Source organism: Leptidea sinapis, chromosome 11 (assembly GCF_905404315.1).
Source record: "Leptidea sinapis chromosome 11, ilLepSina1.1, whole genome shotgun sequence".
Taxonomy (NCBI): domain Eukaryota; kingdom Metazoa; phylum Arthropoda; class Insecta; order Lepidoptera; family Pieridae; genus Leptidea; species Leptidea sinapis.
The window spans coordinates 1,520,635-1,539,753 of NC_066275.1; the positions used below are offsets into that span (position 1 = coordinate 1,520,635).

General features: G+C 35.7%; 1 protein-coding gene across 1 annotated transcript in view; it reads left to right on the plus strand.

Annotated features, from left to right (window-relative positions):
* The window catches only part of LOC126966811 (uncharacterized), a 28,925-nt gene extending 24,129 nt beyond the window's left edge, over positions 1-4,796 (plus strand). Inside the window, exons 4-6 of the mRNA XM_050811069.1 lie at positions 1,034-1,161; positions 1,884-2,067; positions 3,428-4,796. Of these exons, the coding sequence (XP_050667026.1) occupies positions 1,034-1,161; positions 1,884-2,067; positions 3,428-3,480 (365 nt within the window). The 3' untranslated portion in view covers positions 3,481-4,796. The remainder of the gene's footprint in view (positions 1-1,033; positions 1,162-1,883; positions 2,068-3,427) is intronic.
* The last annotated feature ends 14,323 nt before the right edge of the window (positions 4,797-19,119 follow it).

A 19,119-nucleotide genomic window follows, 5' to 3' on the forward strand; every position in this document is an offset into this window, starting at 1 on the left:
GATAGCATTTCTCCCATCGTGTTCAGAATCTACCACCGCCTTGTTGACGCCGGTGCTAACGCGTTTATTCCGACACTCATACTGAAAAGGCCCGGATTCATTGCCTAGGGGCGAAGTTAACATGGTCGTCCAAATATTAATTATAAAGAATTGCAAAAAAGTTATATATCGGGCGTCGCGATTAGAGTTTTAAAAAGCACTTCTATTTCACAATATTTAATGTTACTCACATGATAACTGGTACAAGACTGATAAAACAATATTTTAATAATAAGTAAAGATAGTTATGGGACAATGGCTGCACAATCAGCACTACGTCGGGGTACAGTGTGCCAACGCATGCACGTTCAGCCGAGTTGGACCGGCGTAACTAAGTATTTAGATAGATAGATAGTAATAAAATTATTAAAGTTCTTAAATTCTATAAATGTTATAAAACGAGGTATCTACACATAGCTGGGGATCCAGATTGAAACATTTTATTCCACATTGTGAATTTTTAGGTCTGCCGTGTTTCCAAATGTTAAAGCATTGATGTAGGTATGTACTATCCTTTGAATAACAGGAGTTTTAAAATTCATTTACAATTCTGTAGTTTTTACGGCAATCATCAGGTGCAAATGAAAAAAAAATGTAAACATTGTCTCTCAGTATACACACTATTACACCTACTTTTCCTCATCAACGGGCTTGTCATACGGGAGACAGTACCTCCATATTCTCACGATTGGGCAAACCTTTTCAATTAATTGATTTCCTAATCGCAATCCTATTTCTCATTTAATGTCAGAGGCAAAATAACTCTGAACACACCGTATAAGTACGTAGTTGTGAATTTTTAGGTCTTATTCATATTATAATACCAAAACAAGTTATAAGGAATATCTAGGTAGGTAGATGTTAACCCAGGTCACCCGTTTGCCTGATTTTGTTTTATTGTAACACTCAGATTAGTACCTAAAGATAACAGAAAACACCACTTACGCTTCAAGGGATTATGGAATACATATTAATGGAATTACAATCTTTTTAGTGCCACCATCAAAGGCTGAGTTAACGGTCATCACCTCAAACGATCCGTCATCACCGCGAGTTACTCTGAACTGCTCCTCGTCAGGGTTACCAGCGCCATCACTACAGTGGACAGTTGGTGACAATAAGGTATGTCAGCTGTTAACGGATGATTATGGGGCTTATTTGGCGGTTGAGATGTTTTTGTTGTTGTAATTTATTTAAAAAATCTTCTACTGGAATATGCTATTATTATTATAATAATAAATCAATTCATTAATCAATCAAATAATTTTATTTGTAAACATAAATTTGCTATGAGGTATAAATTGATACTTTTTACGTTTGGACTTCTCATACGCTCCCGCGAACAAGCGTACCTACACGGCAAGCATCGCTCCCGTGTACAAGCGTACACGGCAAGCAATTTTATGGTCGTATGTATGTTAGATAGATACGTATGTAGCTACGTGGACACGGCCGCCACAGTGCGATTTTCAAGGAATTTTCTTCCACGCACAGGCAAATTGAGAAATTAACATCCTTGCGCCGTGTTTACAGGACGATACAACATGGGGTCGGGTAAAGCGCGTAACCACCGGCATCGCTTCGGATAATATGCGGCGGAGCTTTATCATGTAAAATTGCCTGTACGCTCGCTTGGCCGTCTATTCCATTACCTACAGAAATGATATGACAAAATGTAAAAAAATGCTTATGAAAAATATAAAATCAAATGCACTAAGTTTAAAGCCAAACACTGTAGATACTGTTTTCTATTTAAAGCTTCAAAAGTATATGAAGTTTAGCTTATTTAAGCTAAATACTTAAGATATTTTTTTTTAATTTGAAGCGTATTTATTTTTTTTTAGGTTCAAGCTGATTTCGCACGAAGAGAATGGAATGGTACATCAAAGCTCTGGCAATCGTGGTCATCGTTCACTTATACACGGAGTGATCCAACTCAGATTGTTGCCTGCACTCCCGAGGCTAGCTCCAACAGCGAAATCATCAGAGGCAAAAAGGCAGTATATAGCTCTGCTATTTCAAATCAATGTAAGTTGCCTACACCTTTAAAGTGTCTTCGTAAGCCTCGAATTTTTTTTTATGAAAATAAAGGATGAGACTAGCAGTACGTTCAGCTGATGGCCCAGTACAATGCAGTGCTGCTGAAAGTCAGGTCGTGATTCTTGAAAAACCCTAAAATACTGAGCGGCACTACAATTACGCTCGTCACCTAGAGATTAAGATGTTAAGTCCCATTTGTCCAGTAATTCAACTAGCTACGGCGCCTTTCAGACCGAAACACAGCAAGTTTTACACATTACTGCTTCAAATAAACACCGTTATGGTAATAGGACCATAATCTAGTCGGCATCCTGTGCAAAGAAGTCTCCCACTGGTGAAATGTACATGAGTATTTGGAAAACAAGTAGGTAGATACAATTTGCACTCTTGTTACCTAATTGGAATTAATTGATTAATAAATGACACCACCTGCAAAATACGCGATTGAAATTACAAACAATCACAAGGGCAAAAATAATAGGTTCTTCTCGGAGATCTAACCCACAGCTTCTTGATAGTCTAACCAACCGGCTCATCAAATTCTGCTACACAGAAATGAGACAGAACCACTGCGAAATCAATGCATAAACTTAACCTCTGCGCATATTTATAAGGATCAAATAATCGCACAATTCTGTCAAATTATTACAAAGACCTTTAAAAAACTTCAAAAAATTATCGTGACCCTTATTGGTACTCCATGGGATCTTGAATATAATCCGCATACGTGAACCATAGGTATCAATACCTCCATATCAGTAAACAGGACGAACTTGCACAATGTGTATTGGATGATCGCTGATGCTCATACCCTCGTTTTTCTTGTTATTTAAGAATGACGTAGCTTTTTTTGAAGACACCTATGTTCTTTCAACCTGGAAATCTTTGGAAGTTTCTTCCGTATTCTACCTTGTTGCACTTGAGATCTTATTCGTTATCGGCAATTCAAATCCTATTATAAGGATCTCTCTTCACAGTGCACAGAGTATTGAAAGTAACTTCACCATTTTAATAGTTACCAGTTTAAGGTAATGGTTCTAGAAACTTTTCAATATTGTTAATATTGTGAAAACGAGGTACGTCGTGAGTCAATGCCATCCACATTTTGATAATAACGTTTCCCACACCCGGCTCGAAGGACCATTAAGATGTCTGGTTTGTACAGCAGATAATGCTGCTACGTTGCTAATTATATATTTGCTAGTAACTTACACAAAAATGAATTGCGAGACGGTAAACGTGTACATTTTTACATCATATATAAGATATACAAATATTGTTAAAGTATACGTGTATAGTGCGTAAAAAGGCATGTTGTATACGACTAATAATTATAATTTTATTTCAGGTTTTGCACATCTGACATACATCATGATAGCGATACTGAGCTACTCGAGATGAACCAGCGGGATACTTAATGAAATACATTCTCGAATAAATTGTTTTTATTTCATAGTACATCGTTGTGAACGATTAGACTTAGTACACCAGCCTTACCATACAATATTATGTAGAAATTGAAATTCGTTTACTATGTAACAATGTTAACTATTGATATAAGTACAGTTCTTTGCTCCTTTCGTTCTCACTGTAATATTAATGTTCGTATTTAAACGAAATGATGGTGAAAACAGTTTGGAAGATTAAAGGTATCTATGAAAAAAAATATAAAATCCACCACATTCTCATAAGTTAATTGAAAATTATCTAAATTAAGCTTAGATTTTTATACTTTCGATCGTCTCAAATGTTAGATATAATGTTATCCTCCGGAAATATAGTATTGTTCGCCAAGGAAAAAACTTGTTGAAATTTATAGACAAGAGGCGAGTATTTCTATTGAATATTTTGACGTAAATCAATTTTTGCCCATTTCTTTTAAAATACAAACTGCGGGAAAGACACTCTCGTAGGAATCACTAGAATGTTCCCCTTGGTGCACTGTACTATTAATTTGATAATTTCTTTTATTATATAAATTGGAAACTGATCTATAGAATGTTGAGGAGTAGGGGAACCCGTTGAACCTTGGCACTATGTGTACCGAGGCCATTAGGCTGGTTTAAAAAATTCCCGCGATGTTAAATTCTATTGTCTCGTGTATTCTGTAAATTATTTCACATTCACGTAATATAGTATTCCTAATAAAATATAAAATCTTTGTCTCATTAGAAAAAAGAAACTATGAATATCATTTTGATTTTGTTCAGATTTTGAGTTATTTTTTTGTTAATAATGTTATTTAAACGAATAAAACGGTTTAAGTTAAGAATAGTTATATTTTTCATAAATTAACCCTTAATTCCTCAATGTGTCCTAGGTACCCCATAGTATTGGCCTAGGTACATAGGGTATGTTGTACCTTGGCCATAAATCCCTTTTTACGTTTTAATTAATAAAACACATGTAAGTATGAAATATACATTATTAAATTATTGAACTTTTAAAATAAGCAAAAGTGGTTTGAGTACAGTTCGTCAAATAAAATAAAAAATAGATATCTAAAACACTGTCCTAGGTACAACAGGTTCCCCATTGATTACACACATGGTATGATATTGGTATTATTATTACAGTAAGTGCGAAAGACCCTTAATTAAGTACTATTTGGCATAGTTTATTGTTAGACAATATTGACATACATTTAAATATTTTACAACAGAGCTCCTTGTACTATGTGTACGGAATGTAAATAATAAATATTAAGTTAGTGAAAATTATAACATTTTTATTTAAAAACGATAAACCAAAGTAATATACTCAGTAATGAAATAATGTGAGTCGAATGGCTTGCCAACAAATATTAAAAAAAAAATACCCACACCAAAAAAAATGTTTAAAACAAGATAATTAAAAAGTAAAAACAATATTTTATATTTGTTGAAGTTGGTGCAAAGTTAGTTATTCAAAAACTACATCTCATACTTATAATATTCTCTTTGAGAGTAATATATTTCGCATTTAGCAGAGAACTTCAGAATGTTTAAATGTTAAATTTTTGACTTTGTAGTGACCTGTTGTAATAATGTAATGATGCCGGCATTTTTTTTGTAATTTTCCTTTATCTTAAACTTTTCAGTTATAAACATTTACTATTAGACCCAGTATGCATATATCTTGTTAAGGACAAAAAATCCTACACATATAACTGAATAGCGCAGATATAACGCAGGATATAGAAACATAAAACTAGATATGCTTCTACAACAAATAAATTTCATTCCTATAGCCAAAGCTATAAAGTTTCTAAATAAAATAAAGTAATAATTGTGAAGCAATTCGGTTAATATTTTGATTCATTAGAAATAGAATTACATTAATAACAAGATCTAATAGTATGTTTGGTGTTCGCCCGGAGCAATAAGTACTGCCATTGATTTGATTTCGAGTGTTGCCATTGGTTGACAATAACGAGCAAAGGAAGCGTTTACATGGCGTCGAAATGCGATGTGTGAACGCATTTGTTGTTCTAATAATCATTGTTCCTATTTAATCTACGACTTGGCGTTGCGAAGTAGAAACTAAACAAAAATTATAAATTGAAAAAAATCATACATATCTATATGAAGCGCGAGTGGTTGAATAAATAACATAGGAAATAACATAACTTGTGATTCGCTTACACCAACAAACGCCATGTAATCCCATCTTTTCTTCACATTATAAGCAACTGTTTACACTCTTTCTGTCTTATATGTAAAGTTACTCCAAGTTCAAAATGCCTTCTCCCTGTCATGAAATTGATTAATTAATTCATTAATTAAGTGACAATGGTAAGATAAAGACATATTTTTTTAACTTGGAGTAACTTTACACTGCGTTTATGAATAAGACTGATTGGGTGCCTTTGAGAACTTTAAAATATATGTGTATAGTAAAAGTAAATAACGATATATTAGGCTTAACTCATTCAAAGGTTTTGTATTATATTCAAAACTAACATCCGATAGTAGAAAAACGCCATTACATATCTACGCATTAGGATAAATAAAAATTCAGCATGCTTATATGTTGAGTTTTCAGTGCCTTTTATCAACATTAGATTTTACTTAAGAAAACGTATCTTTAAAATAATAAAATACAGAAACAAAAATACAAAAGTTGTATAATATCTTATATTATGTATCCTTCCGACTATATATTATTGAATGACTTCACATTTTAAAATATATAATAAACACAACCACAATTCTTTAGAAAACCTTTATATACATAACTTAATTTTAAAATAACTTTAATTGTAGATAGTAATTCAATGTCAATACAATATTACTTGAACAACAACAGAGTAAGTTTTATACCATAGATTAAAATTACAAATTTAAAAAGAACAATCTTAACGTGTAAAATATTTATTAGAACATTGACTAGAAATGCATAGTGGGTTTATATTGAAGGGAATAACATTTTATTTATACACGATATTTAAATACAAGTAATAATTAATCGAAAACAATATATTCTAGCATCATACTAATTGTTTTATAGTCTAACGGCAAAACGACCGATTTATTTATATTAAGATACAATTACAATTCTATTCTCAATATACAGAGGAAATTTCCTTATGAGTATATGGTATATATTTGATCCAAATAATTTATTGGCTTGCCCTATGCCTATGTACCTATTGGAACTGTGCTGTCGGCATATATTTTCAATAGCCTAGATAAAAAATAATTAAATTTCGAAAAAAAATGAAGAAAACGCTCAATAATAGGACTATATGAAATTATATTCATAAATTTTGATAAATTTGATTCGCGTTATTTTAAAATTCATGAAACTTATTTATGTGAATGAATATGCACGAAATGAAATTTACATTACTATCACAGTTATTTTTTACGATTTCTCATACTTTCGTTCCACACGTACAAATCTACACATTTCATTTCAAAAAATAATAACAAGGCATACGAAACAGTCAATAAATTTGACAAAATGTAGAATTTAACACTAAGACTAGAGTAAATTATTAAGTCTTTATGAAGGGAACTATGCTACGTTAAATTAAGTTTTAATTACATAAAAAGCTTAGTTATATGAAAGTATTGTGCGTAAAATACCCGTTTCAAAATGAGGTACTAATATATTATCGAGATCTGGATGATAGTAAAGAATGGTATTTGTAGTAAAATATTATTTTATTATTTAAGGAACCGTTTTATTTGTTCATCGCTCGTACGAGCTAGCAAAGATCGCATCGTATTTCTCTATATTGAATATATATTCTGCGTGTCTTGGTTCTATGCGCGATGTGATGAGTTCGATCGACGAAATCACATCGCGTTTTCGCTGAAGCGAGGAGTACTTAGAACAATGACTTAGGTGCGTACTCCAGTAGGCGTATCATAACTAGTAATTAAGTGTATTGTTGTCACTTTCTTCATAAGTGTTCATAAATGAAACAACAATAACCATGAATTCTGTATAGTCGTGAAATATACGACTTGTAGTAAATACTAACTTCTTTACGGCACGACGGCTAAGTGAGTAGAAAAAACATATTGAGGCACGAGAACATCAAACACATGCAACTGATTACACGAGCGTGTATCCGACACGCCTAAGTACAAGTACCGGTGCGCATTTGAGCGGACCGGTACTACCGCGGACGTCGCGACGCCCCTATTCTCCGCCTTGTAGCCGAGTTGACTCACTAGTATTTATTTCAAATTTTGATATTGTATTATATTAATCGTTTGTCGTCCAGATATATAGAACCATACAGGCCTATGCCTAGTTGGCGCCAAAATAATTTAAGTACATATAAGTGCGACATGATTTACGTATTCAGAAGCCACGACAACAAGACCACGGTAAATAAGGTACAACTCTAGTTGAAAAAAAAATTTCAAAAATATGATAATTAAATAATTCTATGTCAATCTTTTTGGAACAAAAGCGCTAAGAGAGAGCAGGACGGAACACAGATCGGACTCGTAAGTAAAGTAAAACTCTATATTGTTGTTTCAGAACTTAATATAAAACTTTTCGAAAATAATTTATGAATGTTATTTAACTGCTTTGATCGTAGTTAATTTTTATCTCAAATGGTGAAAGCGGTTTTATTACTCTCTTCTCATTTCCTGAGTATGCGTAACGTTAAAGCCTAAAAAAGTAACACCACCACCCAGCGCTTAACACCGAATACAGCACGATATTTCTATTACTTCGCATTTAAAAAGACCGATATTTTATATATATATATATATAAATTCCAGTGCCAATTTGTTTAATTTCAACGCTTTTTTTAATGGACGCACGTCATATAATGTCAGTATGACTATAATTATATATAGCACTTATTACACTATTATGTTACTGAATCGCGACGAAGTCTAACTTGTCATATACGAGGATGGCTCCAGACACCAAAAATTGGTCTTTGCCTTGCTAAAATAAAAAAAAAAGCACATGGGTAAATAAATATTTGTTATTGCGCGGAAAGTAAGCAAAAAAAAGCAAATATGGACATTATATGGGTGTTTTAGAACCAGCGAACTTCAGAAATCATCTACGAATGGATTCGAGATGGTTTGACATATTTTAACTTTAAATACTGTGACACCGTTTATTCAAAAGTAATTTACTATCCTACGACACTCAGTAACTTAATGCGATTACATTTTCCTAAATGCGTTTCTAATTAAGATTCTAAATGATTCAGTCTGTCAGAAACCATCCTTATTTCTGAGTTTAGGATGCTAATTTTGCTGAATGTGATTTTTTGTCTAAATTCAGTAAACAACTGAATTCAGACGACTAAATTCAGTGAAGTGTAAATAAGCGCTTATGTCAGAATAGAATATATTCATTCTCCATACTCCATTGATTTTTATACTACCTATTAACGCCATTTAACGACGTATCATTTATTAGCTCAACAACGTAAGCCAATAGAAAATCCTAACTAATGGATATATTATGTTAAAATTATAACATGACCTACAAGAAATAGGATAACAATACTTTTAGGACACTTAGGAAAACGGGGGCTTCCAGATTTCCGCTTAAAGATTCCGTTAAGTTTAGGAATTTTCATTTATTCCCATTAATATAAACTACAATCTGGTTGCCCCTCAGTACTATCTACAAAGGACACTTTAATAATTGGTATTTGGAATAACAACTCGAATAAAATATTAATTACAATCTAAGGGACGATAATATTTAACGTTGAAATTATTTAATGAGAAAAGTCATTGAATAATACTAAATTGTGAAGGTGTGTCATTATATTAATAATTCAATATTATGTTATTAAGTGACAATTAATGAATTAATAAGACTTAAATTATTTTAATAAAGTTAACCAGTACTTTATAAAAGTATTAATTGTTATGAACAGTATTGCTATCTAAAGCTACATAAGCAGCGATGACTAGTCGATTCAATTACGGTTGCTCTGCCGTAACTGTGTTTTGTCAGTCGATATATTATTTCATACGTAAAATAATAATTGTTAGGATGCCGAGTAACTCCTCCGGTAATTTAAGGTTTTTAGGCATAGCTTTTAAATCTCAATAAACAAGTAAAGCCGGTTTTACACTAATCCAATACAGTTTTTGTGACTTTTTCACAAATATCAAATGCGAAATCCACATGGTATATAATAGACAACCAACTTCGTAAAGGTCGCAGGGCTCCACTTGATGTGGAAGACGCGAGAACAGTCGTTGTCTTTGCTAATATTGACACCTTGATCTTGTTTGCAATAAGTTACAATTAATTTATGTCGCGACAACATTTCTGATAAGTATGCCAAAGGACATTAGCACCTCACTACTCCCGAACCTAATCTTCAATGATTCCTTTTCAAGGCGTTGTCTGCAGCCATGCACGCAGTCCTCTGGCCCTCTCTATGATACCGTCGTGAGAATTGTCGTGCACAGTTGCTTCAGGCTGAAATTAAAAAAAAAATAGAGAGTTATTATTAGAGTTTGAGGAATGCTCTTCTCCGCATGGCTATTACTATACAGTACAGTCTTAAGGATGTTTTGACAAGGATTGTTCGTTTCGCAACCATGCAGCGTACGGGCCTGTTACAAAAGTTTTAAGCCGTAGACCAGTTCCAATACTCAGGCTTAGTAAGAAATAACACCAGCAATGGGAGCCAGAAATACGTAGAAGAATAGGCATGGCAGCAACGGCAATGACTCAACTGAACAAGGTGTAGAGAGACAGAAATAATAGCAATCGAACTAAAATACTCCTGGTTCGCACACTTTTCTTCCTCATCGCTGTCGGCGCAGAGGCATGGACTTACAAGGCCGTAAATAGACAGTATCAAAACCCTAGTGGTGTTGGCATAGGTACTATGCTCCGAATACCATGGACGGCCCATCGCACAAACATCTGCATCTCAAGCAGCTCAAGATAGATGATGCTCAGCATCTGTACATGGTCTGCTTACAGCGCCTAGGGCGATACTTTTGCGATGTTGCACGCAGAGGAGCCTTTTTAGTATTTGTGGTATAGGTTCCTACAGCAGAAATTACTATTTAGATAAAACCACTACTACATATTGGGACTGCAGCGACCGCCCCAAGTTAACACAGTAAAATTAGTAAACTTTATTACAATGCCATTATATTAAAAAAAAAAGAGCTGGCTGAGTTATTTGGCTATCTTCTTCTCAGGTCTGCGGCATATATTTTCGGAAGGATGTTTATATTGTAACGTTGAATTGGTAATTTGAAAATCCTTTTTTGAATATAAATATTTGAATTGGAATTTATCGAGGCGCAACTAAGACCTTGAACGTCTTAGATCTTGTATCTCGATATCGATGATACACGTCCCATATGCTTGTAAATGTACGAGTGCTAAAACATTGACCAGCAGTATTGACACCAGAGGCAGTTTGAGTCTTCCGGACAGATCAGCAAAAAATTGTGCCCTTTACAGATTTAATTATAAAGGCCGGACCGCATTAGAGCGGCACTGAGCCGCGCGTCGCTTCACGTCGCTACACGGTACCTATCGTATTACAACTGCAGAAAGCGGCAACTGGTGTCATTTCTGTACCAGTTTGCGTGCGAGCAACATTACAAGATGAGAGTTAGTGACGATGATTTGGTCATTATTTCTTTATTATGTGCAGAAGAAAAATGAATTATGAGAGAGAAAAAAATAAGAAGAAATGGATTGCTGAAATACCAAGGTCACGCTTTCAAGAAGGCGAATATAACTATTTTTGTTTCCTTCTTTATTTCAGACTTACTTCAGAATGTCAAAGACAAAATTCTATAAACATTACAATTATGTTAATAGTTTGTATACTGAAGCGACGCGCCGCTTGCTGTGTCGCACTGAGCGGTTCTGCACTGCGCGTCAAAATATTCTTTCGGAGTCAACTCTGCCGCGACGCGCAGTGCAGCACCGCTCTAGTGCGACATGCATCATACAAAATGATTGAAATTATATTTTGCTTTTTTTTTTCTTTTGTGCCGCGCAGTGCAGCGCTGCGCAGCACCGTAGTAATGCGTTCCGACCTTAAATGTTAGCATTAAATACTCACGGCAGAAAGTGTCATCCTCGTTTGTGATGTGGTCGGCATGTACGAGCTCACCTCAGGCGAAGCTGTAACGATATAAAGTCACAGACAAATATTTTTATTGAAGTAAGTACATAAAAATATCTTCAATTAAATTTTTCTACTACCTACTACAACTACCACCGATTCAATAAGCCGTTTAATTACCAAAAAAGATACGGCAACAAAATCGGAACGAGGCTAAACATTTGCGTATTTTTAAAATAATATCAATATGGTACTTGTATTACTATTTTGTAATCGTATTATCAATAACAATTACTTCATACACATTACTAAGCTAAAACGCATCGAGAATTATGACGACAATAGCAGTATAAACTTAAGTGACCCATATTCTCTTGCAACACTAAAGGAATCTTTTTCATACCTGCGAAATTTCAGAAGTATCGATGTATGTCGTATCCAAAAACATTTAAAGAGATAAAAGGCATTTATTTTCTTAAAATTAATTCCTTTAGAATTCTTTTTGATATCATTTCTAATATACTACATACTTCTACCGCTTCGGAAACAAATGGCGCTCTGAGAGAGAAGAAGCGGCGCAAGAAACTCTCCCAGCATTCTCTTTTTGCGCTCTTTTCAATAAAAATATATAATATTGTACAGTCATTTCTGTCGCTATAAAATAATCATAATCTAGTCCCAGCTGTCCGATCACTTAGATATTCAGCCGTGGAGAAAAAGGATTTACGACAGAGCCATTTTATTATAAAACATTTAAATTTATTTACAGATAATGCCTGAACAGTGGCTGGGACTTTATAATAAAAGTATATACATTTACCCTCAAAGCTATTATGTATCTTATGAATACTACTAGAATTAGTTACAAACAATCCCTTATTTCTAGTGTTATAATAAAGAAAATCACTATTAAGAGCAAAAAGGTGACGATTTTTGAGAACGTATATTAAATTTTCATAAATGTACTGAAAATGAACAGTCATAATATTTATTTCTTAAAATTTTTCTTTGAGAGACTGTCTATAACCAAGCTGATATATAGCACGAACAACTCTCTTTTGCAGAGCAAACACTATATCAATGTTAGCAGTATGACCCCATAGTAATATACCGTACGTCATGATGCTGTGAAAATAACTGAAGTACACTAATCTAGCGGTCGCAACAGTCGTGAACTCTCTAATCTTTCTAACGGCATATGCTGCAGAACTCAGTTTATCTGCTAGTTGGGCAATATGTGGACCCCACTGAAGCTTTTTATCTAACGTGATACCCAAGAAGACCATAGAGTCCACAAGTTCCAATCTCTGGTCATTTATAAGACCAATGCAGGCACACATTTATAAGTCCAATGCACGCACACTAACACAGTGTCATACAAATCGCGAGTGTAAGACGTAGCTTGTCACGCACACTAAAGTATTAAACCTGTCCTGTATTTTTCAGTCAACTTGTTTTGATTGTCTTACAGCAAGAGACTCTTTCCAGGCATATAAATTATCTAAGGGTTAATTATTATCGCGCCACGCCCATACCCCCCGCAAATATTTATTAACCGCGTTAATAAATTTTAATGGAATAGTTTGTATTATTGGTCTAATCTCTTTTAATGTCTTTGGTCGAATCACAATCTGAAAACAACAACAAAACTTTTCCACAGTTTGTTGTAATTGAAAGAAAGTTCTTTGAAACTTACCGGTATGAGGCCGCCTTGCATCCAACGCTCTCCATATATCTCTAACATCAGCATGCAACGCTCTTAGAGACCGCAACACCGCCCCACCTTGAGCCCCGTCCTCTAAAGCCAGACTATCGTCTAACCCCAGCCCAAGAACCCCGCAGTCCGCCAATACCTCCACTTCAGCACCCTCCCCCCCACTACCAGAGGACGCTTCGCTCGTAGTCACTTCCTATGTAACAAAAATATGATTTGTGTGCTCGTTATACACTACAGACAGTTACAGATGTAAGCCAGAACAGATATTTTACAGGCATCCTACATAAAGCTCAGCGCGGCACAATTTGCGAATTTGTGTTCAGGAAGTCACTTAGTACAGGCACACTTGCAAGTGATGAGTATAATCTTCTAAAGAAAACCTTGTGACTATAATTGAAAGATGTCATCATTTCTTATCATGTAGAGAGGATGAGTAGACACAATTAATTTGTTTTGTTTTTAGGATCTACTTTACAGTAACGTTACGTAAACGTAGTAACCTGCTCAACTCCAATATTTGAATACTAGGAAATTGACATCAGATGTCGCTCTTCTAAATCTCAACAATTTGTCATGTTTTTGAAGTGATGACCCTGACTTCTGGGATTAATTACACAAATAAAACATAAAACAAAATTTTATGAACGACGCGGGACTCGAAACCGCGACCTCTCGCGTTCCGCGCGAGCGCTCTTACCAACTGAGCCAACCGTTCGAGTGACGTGCCGTTTATAAAATCTTGTATGCTTTGTTCAACTCTCAGGTTGTGGCTGTCCCGCATCGTTCATAAAATTTTGTTTTCAGTTTTATTTGTATACACAATTTACGGAAGAAGAATACTGGGAGAATACAAATTTTGGAAGATGGCTGGGAAGTATCTCAGGACGGTGAGAAACAGTGCTCTGTAATCTTTGATTTGTACTGACTGTATTTCGGATTTGTTGGTTCAATAGGAAATCTTAGAATTTTAGCTTTTTCTACATCAGCGAAGGTTGTAGATACGTACTATGTACATTATACAAGATTAAATTCATTATTGGGACAATAACATTTATTAAAAGACACCGAAGTTAATATATTGCAGCAGACATACAAAAAAATGCTATTGCCACTACAAAAAAAAAATAAGACGTTCTAATTGGATAAGAGGACCCCTGACTAATAGTAGTCTTAAAGAAATAAATAAGGAAAGCGGAGAATACGAATTAAAAACATGGCCAATATGAAATAATTTGAACATAGTAAGCAAATTAGGTATTTAAAGAGTGTGCGTAAGATAATATGATGAAATATTTCTTAGTGTCGTGAGAAGCAACAAAAATATACATAGCCCGAAAGTAACTTGTATTTGTATATTAGAACGAAATTATTGATAATGCAAAGGAAAGGCTCTAATACATTTGCGTTAAGGCGCTTATATTTTTCGCTTGTGCATGTGTCGCTAGAGTTGTTCACTTGTTAAATGGGACTGTAAACACCAGCTGTATTCATCCATACGAATCGCTCTAATGCATATAATTCGATAATTCGTCAATACCAACATCAATACAGAGAGTATTTAGTGCTCAGCCATAGTTTTGCAGTAAAATCATTTGTTGCTGTTGTCAAGACTAATTGAAAAGTAACAAGACTTTTTTTTATTTGGACCAAAAAAATCTCCGAGATTTTATTATAAACTTAGGTATTATATGTATTTTTTAATGTAATAAACATTTACAACCACAGCGCAAATAAGAGTAGTTAGAAGTGAGAGGTGTTAAATTTTGTCGTATACGATTAATGTTCACACACTTTTACACTTGGCCCGTGAGGCCCAGAGGCGTAGAGAATGTACATCGCGCCTCAATAATGCTACAAGAAACCCAATCGCTGGCAGCTCCGTCAACTGATCAGCATACCTTTCCAACGCGGAAATGCTGCCAGTATTCTTGGTACACTTCCACGTAATGATAGTTTTAATTTAATATAATCATATTATTGTAAATATAGTTATAAGATTTATTTCTTATAATTTATAATTAATAATCAGTTATAAATTATTACTAATGTTTTATACAATTTTTTTGTTTAGATTTTTTAGCTTCATTATATTGTACGCCTAAATTACATACATTAAAAGATCTTCATCACATAAAATACAAAATATTTTCTATTTTATGAAAGTGAAAAATAAATAAAAGTTTTGTAATTTTAAACAGATTGTGAACTGATTTCATTAAGGAAACAAACCCTAAACTTAAGGGCATATTGTATATTATGTAACATAATTGCAAACTGAATGGTATTATTTTTATACTTGTAAGGTTCAGTAAGTCATAAAAAGTAGCATTGTTTATCCTCTCAAAACTGATTCTTTCTTACACACTTAAGCAACACTTATTTTACTGTATTGGTTATACAGCGGCATTTAGTATATTAGACCGCTTACGTAGAGTAACTTCTGCTGTACGCGAACTCCACCTTTTTTATGACAATAAGGGACGAGACGAGCAGGACGTTCAGCTGATGGTAATTGATACGCCCTACCCATTACAATGCAGTGCGGCTCAGGATTCTTGAAAAACCGAAAAATTCTGAGCGGCACTACAACTGCGCTCGTTACCTAGAGACATAAGATGTTAAGTCTCATTTGCCCATTAATTTTACTAGCTTAAGGCGCCCTTCAAACCGAAACACAGTATTGCTTAAGCATTACTGCTTCACGGCAGAAATAGGCGCCGTTGTGGTACCCATAATCTAGCTGGCATCCGGTGCAAAGGGGCTTCCCACTGGTACTTCAATACTTCTAACTACTCTTTATTTGTTCAGTGATTGTCCCTAACATAATACGCGTTAAACATTAGATGCATATGCGAGGAACGCATGCACAAGCGCGTATCCGTGCGAAGTGAACCTGCGTGATCGCGGGGTGCGCCAGCCGCCGCAGCGAGCGCTCGATGTACCGCAGCCTTATTTCCTTCTCACCGAGCAACGCGCGCGCTCGGTGTAACGCTACCTCTACTTCTGTCGCTTCCCGCTCCTCCTAATTACTTCAACTATTACTCATCACGTATATATATCAGCGTTTTGCAAGAAATTTCTTGCCTCGCACGGCCACTTTGTGGAATCAACTACCGGCGGCGGTCTTCCCGAACAGATACGACTTAGAGACCTTCTAGAAAAAAACATACTCCCACCATAAAGGCCGGCAACGATTGCCTCACCTCTCCCCGTCCCGTGAGCCTCTTGCCCGTTTACCCCCTATTATATTTAAAAAAATCTCCAACAAATTCCTATCACAGTTAAAAATACAAACAATACGACGATTAAAGTTTGGACGACATAATATTTTGGAAAACTAATAATTAATGGCAAATTACTCCACAAATCGATCTTAATGAATTAAATGTCCTTAAATGATCAACTTACCCATGGAAAGACTTTCTCGTATAGCTGTTTTCTGATGATACCTTACAGGTTTCCTCGCTGACCATTGCAAGTTGAATGAGTGCATGCAGATCTTGCCATGAAGCCACCGAAAACCCGAAGGTCATCATGCTAGATCCCATTATGTGAGGACATTACTATCGTGAGAATGGGCCCTAATGCTCCTGCTCCTGCATTACACTCCAGGAAGTGCACTCCTTTCAATCTCCGAGAATTATAAGCCTCTTAAAGATCTAGATAAGGGAGCTCCAATCGCTGAAAGAATTCGGGAGAAAGCGATTTCTAAGAGAAACCGATGTAAATAGGTCTCGTATATACATCGGTTATTCACCTCCAATAAATTCACTACACCTGCGTGTAGTAAATTTTAACACAAATCGTGAGGGGCGATTCCAAAATACGCAAAACATAGACACAAAAACACAAAATGGATAGGATAGGCTTTGAGGTTCTGATTTAGGCACAATATATCTCCAGCTTTGCAAGAGAAATTTCCTACTAGTGTCGATTTTCACACCTCCAAGGTGGAATTAGATCTAAAAAAGTGTGTCATGGAATTAAATGACTTGCATCTGAGCAATACAAGATACCCACGCATCTAACAGTTTCCACACTAAACTTACTCAAAAAAATATGAGAGCGTACCGAGTGCGTTTTTGACGCGGCGCGGTGTGGAGACGCGGGGCCACGCGTGCGGTGCAACTCAGCGGCCCGGCGCCGCAGTGCGGTGCGAGCGCGGCGCATGCTCTCCCGTTCGATGGCCGCGCGGTGACGAACGAATTCCAACTCGGCTGAGTCCGCCCGACTGTTGCGCGGGCCTCCTGCGAATTACCCAATTAGTATACAAACTCAGCGTGTCCCACACATTGCCACATTAGAAAATAGACTCAATGTGACCCGACCCATACATTACCTCATTTGCAGAACATAATGATGGAACAAGCCCCAAGGTAAACGTAAAATTAAAATTATAAATTACGCACAACTATTGAAATGATGCAGGCATTTAGACAAGATATTTTTTCATTGGATTCCCCTGAGTTTTCTATTAGGCATAAAATTTCTCCGAAAAATATATTTATATTTTCATAACATTATTTTATTTATATTGACTGGTAGTTAATTATGCTGCACCTGGTTTGCCTTCGGTAGTATGTTTAATATTCAGAAAAATAAATTGTTTGAATTAAAGACAATTAGAGAATAATAATTCTATAAGCGTCCTAGAGCATGTAGAATATGGATTTAATAAAACAGGGAGTGGACAAACCTATTTCAGCGAAAGGGTACCGAAAGCTGTAAGGCAGCTGACCCGCCAAGTCTGGGAACTGATCTTCGAGGTCGTCCAGTTTTCTGAGTTGTTGACGCAATGATTCCAGCGGACTCGACCAATCCTCAACCCGTCTATAATAAATTTACAATTTTCAATAGTTACACTTTTGGCGTGTTAGGGTAAATTATGAGAGTGAATTATTACACACACTCGCACACAACGATCTACACCCAAATTCGACACCCTGACGATAGTTAGTCAATTAGACTTCTTTTATGACACTAAGAGACGAGGCGTGCAGGACGTTCAGCTGATGGTAATTAATACGGCCTGCCATTAAAATGCAGTGCACTACAATTATTGCGCTCGTCACCTTGTGACATAAGATGTTAAATCTAAATCTGATTTGCCCAGTAATACCATTAGCTACGGCTCGTCACCTTGTGACATAAGATGTAAAATCTTAAATCTGATTTGCCCAGTAATACCATTAGCTACGGCGCCCTTCAGATCGAAACACAATAATGCATACACATTACTGCTTCACGGCAGAGAAGGCACACGGAACACGGCGGCGCCGTTGTGGTACCCATAATCTAGGCGGCACCCTGTGCAAAGCACACTGGTGACCTTACTCCGCACCGATGGTCAGCTGTTTACTAAACTACAAATGATTCAATACTTTATGATGCTAATTGGTTATTCTTTGTATTCAAGACCACGTAATAGCCATCCGTCATCGCTCCAGATAAAATTGAAAATCAGCCTAATGGACTATAGACTCAGGATGCGTCAGGAGTCTCTTTTATTTATAGATCAAAACTCGATATTATACCGGCAATGTGTGACCGGGTCTTATATTAATTTAGAGCCTAACTTACGTCCGCGAGCACATTAGTTTACCCCACTGGAAGATCGCTAATACTTCCAGTGGGGAAGAGCGCTAATTACGCCAGTAATCAGCATCTTGCTGAAGGGAACAATTTTTGACAAAATACTATATGTATTTCCCTGCGAGATCTAATCAGGAATGAGGAGATCCATAGGAGAACCAAAGTCACCTCAATAGCCCAAATGCTTGCGAAACTGAAGTGG